The following is a 22,974-nucleotide window of genomic DNA, read 5'->3' as shown; positions in this document are numbered from 1 at the left end:
GTTTTCGAAAAATTATTTTTAAGGACTTAACAGCCATTAAATTCAATAGCTTTCAACGGAAGTCAATAAATACACTCCAATATGCCCCGATGGGAGGAAAAGGGTATTTGTCATGCATAGTAAATCAATAAAGCATCACAATAAGTCTTATGACTTTGAAAACAACAACAAAAACAGGCAAAAACCAAAAACTCAGTAGGAAAATGCGAGAAAGTGTCGGAGCCATTTAAAACATAAGATTTTCTGTGAAAACTTTATCTGTGATCCACTAAACGTCTTTTTAATCCAATGCAAGCTATCAATCTTTGGATAATGTGATAAGAGTTCAAAAGTAACCAATAATACGAAAATATCCAGAAATGTAAAAAAAAAAATTGAAATCTTGTCATTGACCAATCCCGTGTTCTCAAAACTTCAATCCTCGATAACTACTCGAAAAAAACACCTCGAAAAATTCAAAAAAAATCTTTTTAATTTTGAATTCTACGCTGGAACAGCTTTTCAAAGATACCACTCACATTTCTCTACGATGAATATATAGGTCGGCCAAAATTGACTGAACAAAAAAAACCCATTTGAGTATATAGTTCCTCCCCCCACAAGTGGGTCGGAACAATAAAACATAATTCTAGCCAGAGATCAGGAAAAAAACAAATAAACATAACCGACTAACGTCGGGCGAATTGCTCTCAAACGACCGGCGAGCGGTTGGCTTGGTCAGTAGCTAGCCACGGGGGGGGGGGGGGGGGGGTGCACCGGGGGCTGATGGGGGCAGCACTGGGTGGGGGGGGCAAAAGCAATAGTGGGGGTGGGGGGGGTCAACAAAGGGGGGGGGGGTGTCAACCTCTAAGAACCGCCCCTCACACCATAAGTATAAGTATAAGTCTCCAAGACAGTTTGAGCTGAAACAGACCTGAAAGGCTCTAAGAGCACATAATGCCCGCTGGGCGCTACCTGTTTATCCCGTTTTTGAGGACGAAAAGTCAAAAGCGTCAGACGAAAAATTGGTCAAGCGAAAAATCGCATAAAAAAAAGACCGACAGGACTAATATAATTGCTACAAACTTCGTTTGAGAGCAATTAATAAACAACTCTTCCACTTGATATGTGATACCAGGAACGTAAGATACGCGAAGGTGAAGAGTTGAAACTTGTGCAAATGATCAATACTGACCCTCCTTAGTGAGGTAGTATTGAGCTGATAGGTCTGACATGGTTGCTGAGTTGACATCATGCACTGTGACTGCCTTCACTCCGGCCAAGATCACATTCTTCGCAATCTCAACTCCTAGTCCTCCCATCCCACTGATTAGCACCTGTAGACATAAAACAATATACAATGTAATACGAAAACATGTCAGTCACAGGGCTCTCAGTTTTCGTTGACAATATACAGATAAACATGAACAAATAGAAAAACTATCATCTATTATACGTATAGTTTAAAAATGAAAACTTGATTAATACTTTTGAACAGTAAATTTATCTATTGTACAATGATGCACACACAACCGGAAAACGGCTGATCTTGACTTTTTACTAGATTGATTCGTTTTATTGGAAAAAGGAAGAATCCATTTCCAGGTTCAAATTCTTTTTGGCATGCGCTGTAATAGATTTGGAGAAGCATTTTGGGCAGATCTCAAACATTGGGTCAATAAGTATGTTTTTAGCACGCTTATATCTTAAATACAAATGCGTTGACCTTCAATTTTTTGCTCTAGGAGTCTTTCTGATACAAATTTTCAATTTACAAAAAATTTGGTGCCCAAATCAGATAAAATCCTCCCGAAGACCACGAAAATACTACTGCGCAATTGCTGTATTATCTGCATTAATGAAGGCCTCTGAAGTTTGGCATCCGGCAAAAGCTTCTCTTTCTCTCTAAACTAGAGCAAAGTAGAGCAACCAAGTGATTTTCTTACAAATCTTCCTATGTTGAGAGATTACGCTAATCTAGAATTCTTCCGATAAGCTTACTTCTAGAAATGAAAAACATTTTTCTGAAAAAAACTGATGGTGGATTTGAATTTCTTCTCGCGCTTGTTTCAGTTGATGATCCGAGAGGTGACTATTTTCTTCGACGAAATCAACAGCTTAAGGTCCCTAAGACCTGATGCAAACTAGCCGACTCCGATTAATTCGTGCATCTTTTTGCAACGCTTTACCAAACCGACATTTCTGAAGGACCAAAAACGTTTACGAAGAAGCTGAAAAAAACGCGATCTTTCTAAACTTCTGTCATGTTTTATGTTAAAATTTTTCAATATTTGTCACCACTTTTGTATTTAAGCTTTTAACGCAGCTAATAAAGTCTTTTTCCACTACAACCAGTGGTTTTCGAGAAATGAGTTAGACAAAAAACAGTTTGGTAGTAAAATGTGCAAAAGGTTGGGTGAACTTCACTACAACTTTGTTTCTACTACACTAGTCTATGGATGGACAATAATTTATACTGATTTCGTTGTTCGGAAATAATTGTCATAGCACTTCGCCATATTAAAGACACTGATAATTTCTGATAATTCCACTGATAATTAATAATTGTTATTGGTCTCAGCTGGCTCCCTCTTTCCAAAATGAGATCTTATCTTCTACAAATACAAAGACAATTTCTATGGTTTTTCTCTATGCAAGTACCGTGACCCTAATTCGCGTATTCTTAATTTTCTCAATTGTTTCGAGAACATTAACCCTTGGAGAATAAAATGATTCCCCGACAGTTGGGTGTTGAGAAATTATTAAAATGCTGACTTGCCAACTTTTGAGCGCAATTGGAAAATCTGTTGTTTTTCTGTTTCCTATCCACTACCCTATGGCACGACCATGCAAAACATGCTCCTCCTAACTTTGAAAACTAGAAAAATTAGATAGTATTTTGACAACGAAGAAATGCCATTTGGTCACAAACAAGTGATTCCTTTGTCCGGCTGTTAATAAGGGGAGAGAACACGGCTGATCCTTGCACGGATGTTTAAGGCGCATAAAATTCTTGATAGGTATTTGCCGTCTCCATCCCAGCGTCGATTTAGATAACAACAATCCAAACTCAACTGAAGAGATTTTTGGTAAAAGCCTTAACAAATGAACACATTTACATTAATTAACTGACTTGACTGATCAATTAAATAACATTTTACTTCCTGTTGAACATCTTTCGAGAACAGTTAGCAGAAGTAAACTGTTTAGCTCGAAAAAAAACAGAAGCGTACACACGAACAGCCAAAAACTTGCAGACATAAGAGAAAGTTTTTAGTTTTTCCAATACCTCAGGAAATATGAGTTAGGATCTTTTTGTTCAAAAAGAATTTCTGAACTTTGCCATTAATTATGTCACCATGTACCTTAGTGGTAAAAACCATTAACCGACTAACGTCGCATGAATTGTTCTCGAACAACAGGCTGGGAGCAATTTAATTTAGGGGTATAGCTTAGAACTGTTTTGGGTGAGAAAACTCGGACCTGATAGGGGTTGGAACCATCAACCTCCAGGACAGCAGTCAGAAATCTTATCAACTAGGCAACAACCACGTTGTTACTCAATCGCTAACAATCACTTTATATTAGTAATAAATTTCATTCCAGAATGAGAGCAATTGTAATCACTCTAAATGAAGTGAAGCTTGAAAAAGTCACAGAATGTTCTAGAACAAATGCTCAGAAATGACCAAGCAAATATTTTGCATAAACGCCAGAAAGACCAACACGTTTACAAAAATTGCTTCAAACTTCGTTCGAGAGCAATTAAAAACAGACATACTCTTTCTATTGGTAGATAGAATGATGCAGTAAATACAGAATTGATACAGAAAATAGTTAAATATTTCAATCGCTTTGAAGCCATGTTGTGTTACCAAGGTTCGTTAGAGCCAATGCTGATTGGTAGTAGTATTTATGCTAATACCCGTCAGATTAAAGGCTGATTTCTGTGTATTTATGTAAACGAAAATTTTTCACCAGATCGGGACACAAAATGAAACTTGAAAAAAGGCTGTCAATTTTTATCTCCTTTCCATTTCCTGCATTAATCCCAATAGACATTAACGGGGTCAATGGCGGATATTTTCCGGCAAACTGTCGGCTAAATAAGATAAAAAGATTTTAGGAAATGCTCAGATTAACAACCGATTCAGTAAATACTGAATATCATTAAATCATTTCAAGTACAGTGAGCGGACAAGTCAGAAGAATTTCTCATATTCAAAAAATTTCTTTGTCCTATAGCAACTGCTCAATCCGCAATTCCAGTAATAAGTCGAAAAATATTACTCCTGATTTATGGCCACATGATTTGAGTAGCAGGAAAATTCTATTCAAATAACATCTGATATTCAATGGTTTGGAATTTGAGCGGTTGGAACATGTGCGAACGAACTGAACCGATATCCCTTACTAAATTAAATTGAAGCCTTCGAAACTATTGGAAAGCGAACAGATAATAATATTGATACTAATATCCATCACAAATGCCGCAATTGCAAACGTCCGCGGCTTTTATACCTCGTTACTTTCAATATGGTAAATTTTGCAACAATCCCCCCCCCCCCCCCCGTAGTGCTGGGATTGTTGCATCAAAATCGCTTTTAAAAAATGAAATCTTATAATTCTGGACATACAGTAGAACGAATATTTTCCTTTGTATCAGCAACAGAAGATTTCAACTACTTTTTTTTGAAACTTGAGCTATGAAACTTTGAACGCAATTTGTCAATCTTCTCCTTTTGTCAGCTTATTTTTGCATAACTTAATCTAACTTAATATAACATTATTAATAATCTAACTAAATATAACATTATTAATAATCTTATTTAATATAACTTAATTTAACATAACTCACTCTAAGGCCACCACAATGTTTGCTGAGCAACAATAACGTAGGTAAATCTTTTTAATCGCATAAAAAATCTCACCTTTGTCTTCCGCATCTCCAACATTGCACTCTTTCCCAACGTGTAAAGTTGCCTCGAATATAGATCCTCGTTAATTTTAGGCTCCCCATTACTAGCACCATTTGCCACGCCGTTCACGGCTGCAGAATCCTTTCCAACAGTCATTACAGCAGGTGCTCCGTTTACAACTTCAGCAGAATGATTTTTATTGGCTTCTTTATGCTTCAACTCACACGAGGAATTTCCGTTTAGAATTTGAGGATTATCTTCCGATTCTTTAGCTTGTCCGTTGGAGTTATGATGAGGTGGACTGTTGCTGTTTGAAGTTGATTGTTGGGTGGAAGTTGTCGAGGACTGCAAAGCGACTCCGTTGGGGTGCTCTAAGGACACGCAGGGGTTCTTCAGCGGATACTGGTCTCCAGCCGGGTTCGACTCCTAAAACAACATGCCGAACTTATACAAATCTCTATAAATAGTAAAACTAAATCTTTTGCCAGCGAACTTCAATTGGCCTAAAATTTGACTCCTGGAATGTCTTTGGTTACGTAAGATCCACTTTAGCGTGTCCCGCTTTTCACCCCCTATTTGTGTAACCCCTATCATTTCACCCCGATCTTAATCCTTGATATAATTGGTATCATTAACAAGATGCTAAAATTGCTCGATATAATTAGTACAAGACGACCGAAAGATTTTCAGGACGTCAAAAGATTTCTAGGACGTCGAAAAATTTTGAAATACAAGATCTCGTCAAGTTTAGATTAGAATTCACAAAAACAACACCGAAATTAACCTAAAGCGACCGGGTCATAAGCAGACTGAAAACACAATACTGGGTCAAGTCTTTACGTCAATAGCGGGTTCGAGCTCGAGAAACATTCAGCAAACCTCGATTCCTTCTATCAGACTACAATTCGAAAATAGTTCCCGATTAAAAACTTTGCCTTCCTTTTACGGCAGTTATGACTAAATCGAGCGTACACGTACCGTCTGACTGTGCCTAGATTTTATGGGCAAAGTACAAATAATGGCAACCTACAACTAAGTGTAAAACAAAAATAGCAAACGAACCTTTATCGAGCACAGACGCAATAATACTTGCCTGTTTTTCCACGGCAGAGAAAGGAAATAAAACGCGAATTGTGAATGAACGAGCACAAAAGATTTGTATTATTTCTTAGCAAGCCAACTGAAATACGGCAGAAAATACGCGATTATGAATTGAGCTAGCTAGCTAGATAGACGCGAAAGTACAAGTAGTGTACGTTAGAACAGAATGAGAGAGAAACAAAATATGACCATACAAAACTAGCTAGAGTAATTTTAAACCATCGTAGTGCTGAAGATGGTGCAACTGTGGTGTTTTGCATTTAAAACGTGGCTATACGTGTTCTGGTGTTTCTTCAAATAGAAATGACGTAATATTCGCTTTTCTTCATTCGATATTTTAGACCACCGTTAATGTATTACTATTCCATTACTACCAAAGTACAGTAATTTGAAAGTGTATATTTGAAACGTGGAACATAATGCTAAATGTCATTCGATTGTGCTTTTTTAGCAGTGATGTCATTAGAAAATTCTAGAAAGCAGCGAGAAAAAAAAAACCGTTACCAAAATAAAAAAAGGCAGCTCATAGAGCTAGACTAAAAATTGTTTCAAAAAAACGCGGAAAAATTTCCTGATATTCAAGCGCGGAAAAATATCAGGAAATTTTCAAGCGCGGAAAAAAATTTGATTTTGAAAAACCATCAGTTTCAGTTTAAGACAAAAGGTATTCTTTGTTAAGCATTACTGCCATAATTTAAGTGTCCATTCAAAGCAAAATTTTGAGATTGCCGATTGAATCATATTTTTGAAAAGTAAATTTCAACATCACAACAAAAGTCTACATAACATCTTAAATAGGAAACGGAAGATTGTCGTGAAAAAAGTCTTTCCCATTGTAGCCCCCCATTATATTTACCATGATTGGGGGGCATATGTTATCTGATTGACCCCATTAAGCTGGTGGGGGGGGGGGTATAATGGGATGGACTCAAAATTTCTTTAACGTGGTAGTCGCTTAGTGTTTTTGAAAGAAACAAATTTAGAAGCATAACGATCATTAGTAAAATGCTAATTTCTTAATTTTGACAAACATCAAATGATCAACAGGAATTATTTATTGTTCCGACCCACTTTAGTGGGGGAGGAACTGTATACTCAAATGGGTTTTTTTTGTTCAGACAATTTTGGCCGATCGATATAATCATCGTAGAGAGTTGTGAGTGGTATCATTAAAAAGCCCGTCCAGCGTAGAATATGGAATTAAAAAGATTTTTTCAATTTTCACTTTTTATAAGGAGTTATCGAGGTTTAAAATTTTGTGAATATTGGATGTATTTCAGCCGTTTTTATTCACATCGTCGGTATTTTTGACCAAATTTTTGTCAATTTTAAAATTTGTCCAAATTGTCAACTGTAGTGTTATTAATTTTTTTCTAAAGATAGAGGAGGGTTGCTGAATTCTTCGAGTTTTTTGGCAAGAATTTATGCTAAATTTTTCAAGATTCGACTTTTTTTGGGACAATAATTGAGACCAAATTTCCTTTTTCATCCGACTTGCATTAAATTTGCTGGGAGTAAATACCTTAAAACTACGGCCACATTCTTTTTAGGCAGACAATTGCGCTAGTTGTACATCCACTGGCTTTGAGAGTCTGCTGGAGTTATAATTTTGCCAGTCTTTTAAACTCATTTAATATAGAAAAATCATTTTTATTTTTTAAAAAACTGAAAAAATTGATCTATTTTGCAACCAATTGAAAGAGATGAGTATTTTGTTAGACGGGCAGCAACATCTGGGCTGATCCTGATCTCGCCATGGATCCTTACGGTAAATATTTTTTTTGGATTTTAATGGGCCGCGACTTTTTCCGCTATATAAACGATTTTTATGTACACTTTTTCTTATTTACAAGAATTTCAAATCAGGGCTCAGTTAGTGACAGATACTATTAACAAAAAATGAGGCTCAAAGAGATTATAGTACGGTTTCCGAGTTAAGGGCGTGGTTTCTATGGCTCTGACCAATTGTTTTCGTAAAAAATTTTTATGTACGTCTCGAATTTTGCTTTCATTTGTTGTCTTTTTTGTAGCCCAATAACTTATTTTCCGCAGTCAAAGATCCATTTATTTTTTCAGAGGTATAAATGAACCTTGACACTTCTTTTAAATGTTATCAAATCTCTGTTATGTCTTTGAATATATTTGTTTCAAGAAAACATTGGTTAATTTTTGAAATTTTCCAATTTGTCTTATTTCTCTCAACTTCGGGCGCAGTCTCAGTAAATTCAGTAAAAACAGGCAGAAACCAATTTCCTGTGTGTTATAATTTAATGTCCTATACGGTTTTATGTTCAACTAATGGCCTCTTTGTTTTGATGATACGCCTTTTCAATTTTTGAGAATAACTGCATATTTTTTGGACTGATTTTGTTTCCTTGTCGTATTATCGCATTATTGAGAAGTCCAATTGAAGGAAAGCATGATAGGGAAACTGCACAGCGATGGAAGACGGCCTATCTGAATATTTAATTGTTTTTGTTATATAGTTTATGCTTTTTGGGCTGAGACAAATTATCTCGCAAAATTTTATGGATTTTTTTTTGTTTTTGCCTATGTTTGTACCTAGTTAAAGAATTCAGTTCACAGCTGTTTGCATTAATGACTTCCAAATTAAAATAAAAAAAGAATTTTTTTCAACTATCATTTTTGCTTTCAATTTTGTAACCATGTAACTCAATCTCAGTAATTAGAATTCTAAATTACTTTTGTCGATTGAAGAATTTGTTTATACGTTTCGCTCTTGGTTATACGTTGTGACTGATTGCTTCGACAATTAAATTCATAAAAGAATTTCGAGATTTCTATACTGTTCAATTTCTGGGTATCTTTTTGTCATGTCTACGTAATCCTTTTAGAAGGAAGACTCTTTACTGTTAAAGTGAGGAGAAAGTGACGATTTACAGTTCTTGGAGGTAACATCTGATAAGTTTTGGCTTTTTTGTATATTTGTTGTTACTTTGTGGGGTCGTGACTTAGTCTCAATTATAACAGGCCCACTTGGCTTCCTGAGGTATTGCAACTTAATCCATCGCTGTTTTTGGAATCTTAAATCTGTTATTTGTTGTCAAAAACATCACTGGGTTTTTGAGCTTCATCTTTTTTAATTTAATTTTTCGTTCGATTTTTAGCTCACTCTCTGTAAACACAGGTCAGAACACGTTTCCAGTGAACTATAATTTAATCTCTATAACGTTTTAACTCCAAACATTTGTTTTTCGGCTTTGTTACTGCTGTTACGAGATTTCATAAAATATTTGAGATTTTTTTGTATTTGTACATTTTATAGGATTTTTGTTTTCTTTTTAATTTATAACAAAAATCGTACGTCCCATTGGCTTTGAAACTTTGCGCAATTGCACATTGGATAATGACATGTCTCAATTGATTCCTATGGTGATATACATGAACATTTTAGGGATTTCAGTGAAATTAATTCTTTTCAAAAATAGAAACTTATTTTTGAACTTCGCACCTATTTGCTCTTTTTGTCGACCTATTCACCAGTCGCATTGAGGACAGGTTCCATATTTTTTCTAATGGTGAATAGGTTATATTGTTTCGTTTAGATTTTATCTGATGCGAGTTTGATTTTATTGATAGAAATCGAGTTTTGGTCGTAAATAATGTTTGTAGTTTGATATTTATTATTGTCCTTTCGAGTAGTCATATTATCAAAAAAACGTTCATCGGCCCTTTAGGGTGTCATTATTGTATTCCATTGGCTGTTTATGGAACGATATGTATGTTTTTGAAAGTTTTCTATCTTCATCATTTGGTAGCCAATTAAGTCAAGAATGTGGATGAGCGGGGTCGGAACCTCATGTGCGTACGCACATTACCGAGCCTCCTTGTTATTTTAGTTTGTGGCTTCACCGAAGGGCTTCAAATGCTGCCATTACATCCTATTACAGACATGCAAGGATTAAAATTGAAAACATGAATCCAATTTCAGTGCACTTTTGATTTGACTTTCATTAGTTAATAATCTGACTAAGTTTTGTTTAAAATATGAAAAAGCTCAACCAGAAAAAAAAATTCAGGAGAGTTAATGGAAAGTAAACTTTTTCACCACAAGAAAATGAAGTGTCAAAAAAACCAAGAGAATATAAACCGAAATTGACAAATTTTGGCACCAATAAAAATGTTCTAAAAGATTACTTCTTGTTACAGTTACTTCTTGAAAAATTTATTTTTGTTCAAACATAAATTCATTTAGTTTAAACAATGTAAATCAAAAATTTTAATTTTTTTCGGCGCTTTGGTCATCGTGAGTGGACTGCGGCCTTCTGCCAATATCGCATCGTTATTATTTCAAATGGATATAACCTAGAGTGATTCAGAGTGACCTAGCGTCTGAGCTGAAGACTCGAAACAAAACAAAATTACTAGATTCAGATTCGAAAACCTAGCAAAAGTCCTCCTATTGCACACATCTGTCTATGCTTGCCTTTACTAACATTGTTGGCAGATGATCTTGCCGACAGCTTTGCCGATTAGTTCATTTCCAAAAATTGCAAATTGAGGGAAACTTAGCCCAAATAAATTGTTGTACTACTAATTAATTGTTGTAACCTTTAACTATAAAAAAGAATACGTACGCATATTTCTTTGCAACAACTTTGCACAAACATTTAAACAAAAGGAGAACAAAATTGACAAAAAGAGTCAATGTTTATAAACATAACCGACTAACGTCGGGCGGAATTAAACTCAAACGACCGTCGATCGGTTGGCTTTGTCAGTACCTACCAAGAACCTCCCTTCACACCACAAGTATAAGTCTCCAAAACAGTTTGAGCTGAAACCCAGCTAAAAGGCTCTAAGAGCACTTAATGCCCGCTGGGCGCTACCTGTTTATCCCGTTTTTGAGGACAAAAAGTCAAAATGGGTCAGACGAAAAAACCGTATAAAGACCAACAGAACTAATATAATTGCTACAAACTTCGTTTGAGAGCAATTAAACACCTTTAAACTCAAAAAAGAGAAAATTCAAAGACCTCAAATTATATCACTCCATGCCTAGATGATTTACTGAAAACTAAGCTAAGTAGGAGTATAAACCACAACAAGCTCCGTTACTAACGCCCAACCAACTTGAGACAATGAAAGTTCCAAGTTGTTGCCGGCTGTTCCTGAAAAACATTAAACTGGAAAGTTGAAAAATATTTATTATTTTTGTTTTAATGTCATCAGATCGTTAAACCCTATACTGTAAAATATAGATGGACAGATTTTCAGGACTGCACTGGCTCCGTAGACCCGTAGTTCTAAAATACCAAGACAAATACTTAGAAATTAAAAAAAACTTTAATCAACCGTTTATCTAAACAAAAAATTGTTCGGAAGTATGTAACTAATTAATGCTGTACCTTAAAGCAAGAAATTTAAGCTTAGTCAAGAAATTGTTAAAGCAAGAAAATTAATTAAGTTAAATCGTTAATCAATTTATTCACTCGAATGAACATAAATCTCTCAAATAAGTGCAAAAAATGACGTAACGCACTCAAAGCAAGAAATTTAAGCTTAGTCAAGAATTTGTTAAAGCAAGAAAATTAATTAAGTTAAATCGTTAATCAATTCATTCACTCGAATGAACATAAATCTCTCAAATAAGTGCAAAAAATGACGTAACGCACTCAAAAAAAGTGCCATCACCAAGTTTCAGGATTGAATGATTACACAGCGAATTTGATGTGATCGTGACGTGACTGGTCGCAACAAAAAAAATACCAAACAGAAAACGACCTCGAAATGAATACTAATTGACTTGAAAAACCATTTCTGAAGACCGTTCAAAAAACACGAAAAAACGGAAGCTAAATTTCAGCAAAAGATCATTAACTGCATGCATCTGTTCAGACACAAATGCATTCAAGTTTTCTTTTCAAATTTAAATTAGAGTGAAAAACATTACCGACTAACGTCGGGCGAATTGCTCTCAAACGACTGGCGAGCGGTTGGCTTTGTCAGTAGCTAGCCACTGTTCAGTGAGGCTGGCTCTAGCTTGATTCGACTTGATATTTTAAAAATTTGCAAAAAATTGAAAAATTTTTTTAAAAAGCTTCCATATTTTGCAGTGAAAACGTTCTAAACAATTTTTTTGTCTCTGGAGTTATGTCAAGTAACCTATCCGAAAGACTTGAAAAGCTTCGTTGGCCAGTAATGATCGTTAAACTCGGAAAAGTACAAAAAGTCAAAAATTTTGAAAACAATTGCAAATTTTAAAATGTTGCTAAATTTCAAGATATTGAAATGTTCAAAACCAATTCATTATCTCAGGAGATTGTCCATTATCCCTATTTCAAGCTTCTAATAGTTTCACTGGCTCATAAAGAACCATAAACTTGGAACAAGATAAAAATTTTGAAAATCTGAAAAAAAAATTATCAAAAAACTGCAAAAGCTGGAGTCATTAAAAGATTGATACCCATTCCATTAGTTCTAAAAACTGTGTGACAGATTATTATCAAGCCCTAGTCTTCTATCACTATTAATTCTATCTTTCCTAACTATTTCAGATGCAGGTTCTGAGCAGATTCCCTCTAATTCTCTCAATTTCAAAACATCTTTTCGCAACTTTATTCTAACACTCTATCTCTTCCAACTCTTTCATGCAACTTCTTCAATTGTTTTAGTAAGTCAATTTAATAAACCAATCACAATCCATTTCTAAATATCTACAAATTCATATTACCATATCAGAATTTCAACCAATACAAAAGTGTAATTCATATCAAATCTGGATTAGGAATTTGTATATGACACTGTGCCTCTATAAAAAGAACAATGTGACTCTTTTAAAAAACAATATAGCAATATGTCTCTTTAAAAGAACAATGTGCCTCTCAAAAATATCACTGCTCCTCTTTAAAATTTTCATGCGAGCTTTAGGTTAAAATTAGAAAGCGCCTTGCAGCAACCTTTACTTCGTGTAAGCTATATAAATTATATTAAAGTGTTTTTGTTTTTCTTAAGCTCATTTAAGATTATTGGCCAAGTGCTGGCAAAATAGGTCGACGTCGTAAGATGGTTGCATTGCTTGGAGTTCCTCTCGTTGTGGAACTGTAGGTCCAAGAAGCTTTGACAATTGTTTGTCCGTGATGACAATGTTCTCTGCTGTCAGCCGGTTTCCAGGGGTTCCAGTTTTCCAGGTTTCCAGGCAAGTGTCTGCCTTTCATCTTCTGTTACCACTGGTACTTGTCGTGGATGAATTTCGAATAAGCCCACAACAAACTTTCGCATTTTTGAATATCGTCGACTATACTTTTGACAAACGTAATTTATGAGAGCGTGTAATATCATTGAGATATAAGAGATTGTGCCAATTATGACAGACATTTTCCAAGTGTCAGTTTGCGTGAAACGATTTTTTAAGCTAGGTCGAATACTCTGCATATTCATTAAAGTTGGTTGGGCGATTTCATCTAATTTATTCAACGATGGTCTTTGGTGGTCAGGAATTTCTGATATTTGGATTTGTTTTTCCTCAATGAACTGTTGTCTTGCTTGAGCAATGGTTGCAAAATGTGGCAGGTTGTCAATTGCCAGAACTTTTGATAGAAGATGTTTCAAAGGGTCAGTTAGTTTAATATCCAATTTCTGAAGCGTTGTGTTTTGGCATGAAAACATATTTCCTCTGATTTCTAAATGTGGTTTCAAGTTTTGTTCATTGAAGTTCAATGATGCAGACTTGGCATCCTGGTAAAGGTGTTGTTTTCAATGGATCATGGTTTATTATTTGGCTGATGTACATTTTGAAATTCGATGATGCTGATGTTATCAACCACTTTCCATTTCCCAAATTTCTCGCTTTTTCTTTCAGTGGCAGCTTTGCGGTTTTGATTTTGCACTTTTGTAGAGCATTTAGGCGATTGTTAATCAATAGTGATCCGAGACATGTATCCTGAGCTGTTTCTAGAGAGAAACCGTTTATACACACGGAAAAGCTGCTCGATCCGACACATCGATTGATTTCACCTTGTGAAAGTAACGCTATTTTTTGAGTGGAAGAAACTGAAATGAAATCGGATTCAATGATATATTGTGATGCATGACCGTCTGTTCCTTCATTAGGCATCGGCATAGGTACTGCTTGATACAAATTTAAAACAGCCGCTGCAGTGACAAATGGAATGGCTAATGTGAAGTACATCCCATCGTCAACTATGTCCACATTTCTGTATTTTTGTTTCGTAGTAGGTTAGAACTTGTGTTATTGGTATAAGCCAATGAAAGACGTTCGTTCGTGTCTGATTGCCATTGGTTTACATCTCGAAGAATTTCTTCTAAGTCTGATCTTGGCAGGAGTGCCATGGGAATCAATTTGTTTACCATAATCATCACTGAGTTCAAGATTGTCAGCTTATAACTGTAGATTGCAACACGGTACATTTGAAGTTCATTTAGCAAAGCTGAAAACGAACACAGAAGACTCGCCTGTACTTGAAGCATTTGGTCTCTTGCATAGAATAGTTGAGAGCATGCCATCAACTATCTTGAATTTTTTTGGATAATCCACTGCTTGCATCAACACCATTGAGTGATTTTTCTGCGTCTGAATAATTCGCTTTTGCGCTGAATTTACATCTTCAAGTTGGTCAGCGATGAGATACACTTTTCAGTTGACTTTGCCTTTAATTTTCGCCCACAGGTGGTTGTTTAATTCAATCTGGGATGAAGCCAAGTCGATGGCTTCACGATCTCGACTGTACCCTCCGCAGGCTCCGAAAATGCTGCCGAGAGAGCACGCTTTTCCTGCTCCTGCAGTAACCGCTGTAAGTGCTCCTAAAGAAATTAAGCCGGCTCCTCTTTTTGTTCGTTCGTTATCAGTCTGCTTAGTTGTTTGCTCTTCTGTTCCAAATTTTCCCCGAAACTCGCTTTTCATGTTTAATATGTCGAGTTGAACTGATTTGAATTCGTTTTCTGTGTGATGAAGATAATCAAAGTTTAAACTGGTTTCATTTGTTATGTGATCAAGTTGACAACCAAATGAATAGTCATTCCAAGAATTTTTCAAAAGTAACGAAAGATTTCTGAATTGATTTTCCAACGAGACATTCAATCCTGGAAAGGGAACGAGAAATTGGATGTTCACGAATTTTTCAGCCAGTAGTAGCTTTTGTTGATATATGAAATCAATTCCTTTCTGTGATTCGGTTTTGTTGTCATTATAGCAGATGTGCATTATAAGTGTGAGAAATATTAGGTATTTCCAAGAAATCATTTGAGGTTTCTTCTCGAAAGATTGAAAGCTGCAGGGCTTACTATTATTTTCAGGTAGCCAGTCTAAAAATACTTTATGCCTGCAGAAATAGACATAATTAAATAATAAATAGGCAAAAATGTCGAAATTTTTCATGGCTGTGAACATTTTGAGACAATGTTAAGAAACGTTTTTTGACTGCTGCTGGGTGCAATAATAATCCCGCGGCGAAAGAGGCGTTTTTGAAAGACAAACTCTGAAGATGTTGTTCTGGCAGTCTTTATTATCAAGCCAAGTTTACTTTCCTTAGGAATGTTTTGTCGTTATTTAATCGACCGTATAACTTAGTCTAAGACATCGCTACATGTAGACGTCACAAGATCTCAAGCCACCCCTTTTTATCTTGAGGATCTCTAACTTTATGAAATGGTAATATCTCAACTTTGAAATGAATTTGCAAGTATTTTGCAAAACTTGAACTAAAACTTTTTCAAATAGAGGCGCATTTTTTTTGTAAGGCACATTGTTGAGTTTTACTCACTGACAAAATAATGCAAGTAATTTTGATTGTTCAGGAGCTGTAATGTTGTGCGCTTGAATTGTGCACTATGTAAATCTGCATACTGGTAATGTATTTTCAAAATCCAATTGTGGATCAACACGGTAAGAATGCTTTGAGTTCGAGAAAGATTATCATTAAGGTGTGTTTATTCATCACTTTGAGTTACTGTTGTATTCAAAAGCAAGTTTCAGCTGACTTGAATAGTTTTTTGTTCTTATCAAATGATGTACTTGGAAGATAAAGTAATCGTATTTGAAGCGACTTCTGTGGAATATCCTTGGTTCGTTCTGCTGCCGTTCGGTCACTCTGGTGTTTGTTGCTGGCCGTGTTTAATGGCATTTATAATGGCATTTTTAATAGCTTAATAGCGTTTGTAATAATGGGAAACTGTTGATAGATGTTGGTAAAACTCTTTTTTTTGTTTAAGTTCTCGAGTAACAGTATTTTCTGATTTTGCAAGTCCTAACATAGCAATATTTATTTTCAGATAATGGCACTAGCAAGGGCTAAATCAAATTTAGCAAGCGTTCATGAAAGAATAACAGCTTTCAATAATAAATTTCAAAATCCAGAAGCATTGAAACAGCTCGGTTGGGAGGATGTCCCAATTGTTCATGTAAAATGTTCTTCTTCATGGATTGAAGCTACAAATGAAATTGCTTTTGGTGGATATTCCCATTACATAATTAACGATTGGGTTAACAAACCAATTGCGTTAGCAAATCACCTGCTTTTTCAGTTTGATAATAATTTCGTAAATACTTCAAGTGAAATTAATAATGAAATCGAGTTTACTGAACAAATTGATAATTATTTTCACGTTCCTTCAAATATTATTTCAAATGGTCGAGAATCTCGAATTTACGAGAAGTTATATTGTCCCAATTCTGGAGCCAGAAAAAATGACAAAAATTCAAAGATTCAAAAAACTTAAAAAAATTTGCAAACTTCTAAAAATTGTTGATACTTAAATCTTGAAAAACATCCCATTACATTTAGAAGCCAATAAATAGCCTATAATCAATTCCTAGAGGAGAGTATGTGGCTCTTGAGGCTGGAGAAGCCTAAAAGCGACAAAAACTTCAAAACTTGTAAAAAAAATTGCAAGATGCATAAAAAAACTGCTAAAAAGTGTGATAATAAAAGTTGAAAACTAATCCATGACTAAAAAAGATTTTCCCGTAACTTATTATCAAACCCTAACGGAGATTTTCTGTTAGGCTGAAAAACCTGAATAAAGACAACAAATGTCAAAATATCGAAAATAGCAGATTTTGTAAAATCTGCTAAAACTCGTGGCGTTGAAGACTTGAAAAGCATTGGATTACAAATAGAAACTATACAGTAACCTATTGTCAAACCCTACAGGAGGTTCCTCGGCCCTTGAGGCCAGAGAAACCTAAAAACTGACAAAAATTTTCAAAAAAATCGAAACAAATGCAAGTTTTGTAAAAAAAAAATAGAAAAGTTTTCATTCAAAAATTGAAAACTAAACCATGGCAAACAAAAATTTTTAGTAACTTATTATCAAACCCATAAGGACGTTTTCTGGTCAATGCGTCTGAAAGACGTGAATAATGAAAAATAACTCAAAAATTGAAAAAATGTGCACGTTTTGTCAAGAAAATGCTAAATTTTGTGATGTTAAAATGCTGAAACCATTCCACTACCACTAGAAGCTATGCAGTAACCTATAATAAAACTCTAGAGGAGGTTCCTTGACACCTAGAACCTAAAAATCTCAAAACATGACAAAAATTTTTAAAAAGCTTGAAAATTAGTATAAAATTGCGGGTTTTTAGCGATCGGTTGTTCGAACGTAGCCACGGGGGAAGGTGTGTGTGTGTGTGTGTGGGGGGGGGGGGGGGGGGGGGGGTGCATCGGGGGCTGATGGGGAGGAATGGGCTGGGCAACAGTGGGGTGGGGGCAACAACGTGGTGGCGGAGGGATGGGGGCAATAGTGGGGGGAGGGTCAACAGTGGGGGTGTCTTCAACCTAAGAACCGCCCTTCACACCATAAGTTTAAGTCTCCAAAACAGTTTGAGCTAAAACAGCTGAAAGGCTCTTAGAGCACTTAAGGCCCGCTGGGCGCTACCTGTTTATCATGTTTTTGAGGACGAAAAGTCTAAAGCGTCAGACGAAACATCGGTCAAGCGAAAAACGGCAAAAAAGACCGACAGGACTAATATAATTGCTACAAACTTCGTTTGAGAGCAATTAAAAAGTTTAGGCAGCACATCCACCCCGCTTTGCTGCTCCACTACCTGTTCCGGCGCGATCAAAATCAATAATAGAATTTGTTTCAAGCATTTCCAGCTACTAGCGTGCTCGCACAATCGCTTTTCTCAATTTGCTTCAAAATTTGCACTAAAAAACTTAACCTTATCAATCGGTAACAGAAAACGCCTCCGCGTAAGATTATATTTATTTCCCAAAAAATCCAATAAAACAAAAGGAGCCAAACGTTGAGTAGAAAATATTCAATTTTGCGTAAAACTTAAGACTAAGATTTGAAAACGCAAAATAAAGATCTTGAAAACTCTCCACGTTCCATAGGCAAAATTATTGATTTAAACGACATTCAATTCCTGCTACTCTTGGAGTCGTAGCGTCTCAACAATCAATTCCTGAAAACCCATAAGCCAAAAATAGCTCGGCTATCCCCGCTATTTCTAAGGTGTCATATAATACAATTATTCTAAAACAGAAAAAAAGCTTGCGGTTGCCAATAGTCGTGAGGCCTCTTAGGTGGAGAAACTAATGGAGAAGGGGTGAACCCCCTATCAGTTGATGAGTTCTTTGAAAATATGAATTCATAATGGCGAAAAAATCTGTCATCAAAAGATAATTTACACTTGAGGAACGTACTGTTTCAAACAACTGTATCGATTTAAAATACGGAAACTTATCTTAAGGATAATTACAATAGCTAAGGAGGGCAAGTGATTAGAAAAATTAAAACATGGGCTCTCGTGGACTCCATTGCAGTGTAAACGTTTTATAGTAGTACTCTCCCCTCTTCAACAATGGTTCTTATAGATGATTCGACGGTTGCCCGACGCCGGAGAGCGAGATCCGCATATGCAGATTATGGAGCATCGCATCAGGGCAGAGCTAATCTTGGTTCCTAAGTTTTGAGGTCGTCGCAGAAGTCCTCTTTCTCACTAAGCTTACATGCTATCCATTTGACGAAATTGGAGGCAGGATCTTCGCCTCCGGCGTATAAGATCAGTGCGTTGAAGGTTGCTTTTTCTGAGTCTTAGATACGTTGATTATATTTCAGTTTATCTGCTAAAATATTTAAGCCTTTGTGTTAGATTCAACTCATGCATACGGGTTGAAGATTTTCAAATCACTAAGTCTTTGAAAATCTGTCTTATCACAGTCCGTTTGCTGTGATGCCGAGCATCATCTGCCGTTGTGCTTTGATTTGATTTGACAAGGTTTCACCTTGCAAAATCGAAAGAGATGGTGCGAATTCTAACATCACATACGTCTTCAAGATGGGCATAGAGTACCAGATGTCGTTATGTTTCATATGAGTGTTGCCATCCTTTGAACAATGTAGGGAGACGCTACTGTACAAAATCTCTTCGCGTGCACTCGTAGGGGAGCTTACTCTATTCCCATCCATACCTATACCTAAGTTACACACAAATTTTATCTCTTCAGTGAAAATTAGCCAGCGTGATACTCCATTTACCGTGGCTAAATCAAAAGAGCCCTCTGAACTATTTAGATTATCTTCGACTTCCATCCTTTTAGCTATTAGAATTTCACCTTTTTCGTTTTATTTCATTAAGGTCAGCCATCCGTTTAGATATCTGGTATTCAAAAGTCGTATTAGAGGGTAGCAGCATATTTAGTCCGCCCTCGCTACCGGCAGAGAAGCTTTCGGTATTTATCGTTGTAGTTTTGAACACCACGGATTGATGGTACGAGTTTGCTACTTATTAGCTTTTCCGTCTTTTCTAAAATATTATAGGAGTCGGGGTGTTTCCACTAATAAAAGTCAGCTTAGGTTGCACGGAATTGATAAGAAATCATTTGTAGACATTTTTGAATGATTACTTAGTTTCTTCAGCAAATTGGTATAACCTTTTTCTTTGTTCTAGAAATTGAGAGCAATTAGTGGTTTCCATAGCCGAGCCACGGACTCGGTGGTCCTAAAATAATTTCAATTCCCATTTATCGAATTATTCTTTAACTCCAAGGTGTTTTGGTTTTACGATGAGGTGGCACTTTAGGCACGACATTGTATCCAAAGTCTTGACTAATAACAATATTAGATAATTTCTGAAACAAGATTCTCAACGAGTAGATTCACCCGCTAGCGTTCCCACTGTCTGCAAACCATTTCTGCACAATGTTTGGGCCATCAACTTGGCGGATGACAGGTACACATTTTCGAATTCTGTCAAATTTTGAAGTCAATTTGTCAATGAAAAGATTAGATGAATTTTTGTGAGATTTCATGATACATTCTGGGAAGTACATAGATTTTGTACATTCTTGAGCTTAAACTTGCGGTTAAGTTTTACGCGTTTTCTTATGATCAGTAAGATGGATTCTGTGTTTGCGCTTTCGTTTACAAACCCCAAGGAATGAATGGAATGCTCTATACATCTTCACCCTAACCATAACTTTATTTCGGCCAAGCTGCATGAGTTGATTTAACGCACGCCATTATTTTTCAGCAATAAATTATGTAAGTGTAATTAGGGTCAACGAACGATAGATCTTCCGTCGCTATTCTAATAGCTAACTTTTATTTCGTTTGCATAGATCGGTCGATGAAGTTTTAACGGATGTTAAAAGCAAGCGCAATTCCTGAGCAGCAAGTCCTGATAGGCCTTGGCTTCAATTCGTTTTCAAGACGGCTCCAAGAACTGCAGCGCCTTTATTTTTTTCAAAAATCCAGGAGATATATGGCAAGAATTTAGAGGATTATTGGCCACATTGGGGCTTTAGGGGTTCACCTTCTGGGTGTTTTTCCTCAAATTTGAAGCACGGTTTTGGTTCCTCTGTCAATCTCGCATTGATGTCTTGTTCAGGTTATGGTTTGATTTCGGCAATGCACTGCTTGCAAATGAAACTGGGGTGATGTTGAATTCCGATGAAAATCCGCTATATATTACGTGCATGTAGGTTTTGCAGCAGTAGCAGTAAACACCTCCCCCATTTGAGGTGGTTGAAGCACTTAGAACAATGGGTCTGGGATCCGGTCGTTATTAGGATTATGGATAGCACCACTATTTCAACTCGTTAAAGTAGCTCGTACAAATTTTTAATTAAAAACTCATCGTAGTTGCGTTGTCACAAAATGTGTATTAGGATCTATTTTGACAAGAAAATGTTGTTTCAATTTTCTCCAATTATTGGGCAAATAATTGAATCGCTCCAATCAATTACTACAATTAAATTAGCGTCACCAGTCTATTATTGAGATCAATTCATTGTCAATTATTGCAATTAATTTTCCCAAATCCCTGATGTATAGAACTCGCCCGGACTCAAGTATAAAAATCCAGCGGCGCAAAGAACTGGAAAACTTGCTGCTACCTGAGAAGACATCAAAAAAAGTATTAATTTCGGAAAGGGCTAGCATACAAAATAGTTCACACAACTTCAACGTGAACGGTGAACTTCGGTGAGCTTTTGAAACTGGGATCTTTTCCGTTTGTACCCCTCCCCCCCCCCCCCCCCCCAGCTTAGTGGGCGCATATTATTTGCACCCCCCAGACGCACGTGCCATATTTTTACAAAGATTTACTATGTAATGGCACGTGCTCTGTAACTGGGGGGGGGGGGGGGGGGGGGGGGCATAACGTACTGGGGGGCACGAACGGAAAAGATCCTGAAACTGTCATAACGTCATGGTGTTGACGGATGATTTAGTTCCCATTAAAAGTTAAATTGCTCACCTGGAATGATAGAATAAAATTTATTTTACAGCAGCCAAACTTTGACAATAAAAAATATGTAACTTACATTCTAATCATGACTAATTTTTTTTTAAATTTTTTATTATCATGACTAATTCAAGGTAATCTCTAATAAGTCAATAATTTGTTCAAAAGGCAAAATTTTGTTTGAAGATCTTACATGTGTTAACGTTGGTTTGTTTATGGTTTTAAATTATTTTTTGGAGCTGCTCCACTATGATCATAACTTTGCACAACTCGCTGCATTTTTTGGTATATTCGCTTTCAATATTCTTCCGCTATAAAATGGACTCGTAACATTTGCCTTTGCAACAAAGGATAAAGGAAACCATTACAGGAAAGCATTTTCTCGCCATTTTTAGAATCTCAAACATGTAATTAATAAAAACACGAAGTTTAAGTCACATGCTGTAATAAGATAAAAAAAACTTCTTTCCTCTGAATAACTAAATAATACCACAGGATCGGTTTCCGGTGTTCACGAACTATTTTAATAAAATAGACGGATCAATTGTTTTGGTCCCCCAGCTTAGTGGGCTTATATCTTTTACGCCCCAGGCAAAACAAAAGATCCAAAAAAAAATTAAAGGCTTCAATGTTTTCTGTCCATTGGAACTCGTTCCTGTCTTTTTGCATCGCTTCTTTTTCCTGAATTTTTCTTCTTAGAGCGCTAGGAAGTTTATTCTAATTACTAACAAAATTTCTTATAATTGAATTGTTACTTTTCAACTTCGAACTTTGTAATTTACATTGTAATTGAATGAACAGGACTTTGCACATTACTAAAACTACTTACGTGACCGTTAGAGAGCGTTGTCGTTTGAGTCTCTTCAAGCTTTCTCTTCTTCTCAGGTTGTGACTGACAATCAGACATCTAAAACAAGCCGTATATACCGTCTCTTCGGCATATCAATCATACCGCTTATTTATTCTTCGAAGCTCATTTCTAAATGGACACTGTGGCTCTAAGCATTTACATATTTCGTTATAACCCACCGTACTTTAAGTCTTGTTCGTACTTACCGGACATAATTTGAGAGGGTATTAATAAACTCCCCGACGGTTTGCTTTCAAAAAATGATCAAATTTTCTTCGAATGTTCTTACGAAATTTTCAGATGAAGAGCTGCCAAATTTATCAGCGAAAATGAAGGTTGAAAACATCCGATTTACAAGAAAATATTGTGCTCCTACGATTCTTCTTCTTCTCTTCTTCTTCTTCTTCTTCTACGATTAACAGCCAATAGTTTGAAACCAAAAATTTGAA

General features: G+C 36.0%; 1 protein-coding gene across 1 annotated transcript in view; it reads right to left on the bottom strand.

The window, feature by feature from the left end:
- LOC142349433 (ubiquitin-like modifier-activating enzyme 1) overlaps nucleotides 1-22,752 on the bottom strand; it is a 39,905-nt gene extending 17,153 nt beyond the window's left edge. The window contains exons 1-4 of the mRNA XM_075400979.1: nucleotides 22,732-22,752; nucleotides 22,505-22,582; nucleotides 4,911-5,324; nucleotides 1,175-1,316 (exon numbers count right to left, since the gene is read on the bottom strand). Of these exons, the coding sequence (XP_075257094.1) occupies nucleotides 1,175-1,316; nucleotides 4,911-5,324; nucleotides 22,505-22,582 (634 nt within the window). The 5' untranslated portion in view covers nucleotides 22,732-22,752. The remainder of the gene's footprint in view (nucleotides 1-1,174; nucleotides 1,317-4,910; nucleotides 5,325-22,504; nucleotides 22,583-22,731) is intronic.
- Nucleotides 22,753-22,974: the final 222 nt, after the last annotated feature.

The sequence above is a fragment of the Convolutriloba macropyga genome, chromosome 11, assembly GCF_964194025.1.
Source record: "Convolutriloba macropyga chromosome 11, txConMacr16.3, whole genome shotgun sequence".
In the NCBI taxonomy this organism is placed as follows: Eukaryota; Metazoa; Xenacoelomorpha; order Acoela; family Convolutidae; genus Convolutriloba; species Convolutriloba macropyga.
The sequence above is the reverse complement of the archived record's forward strand: the minus strand, read 5'-3'. Positions and strand labels throughout refer to the sequence as shown.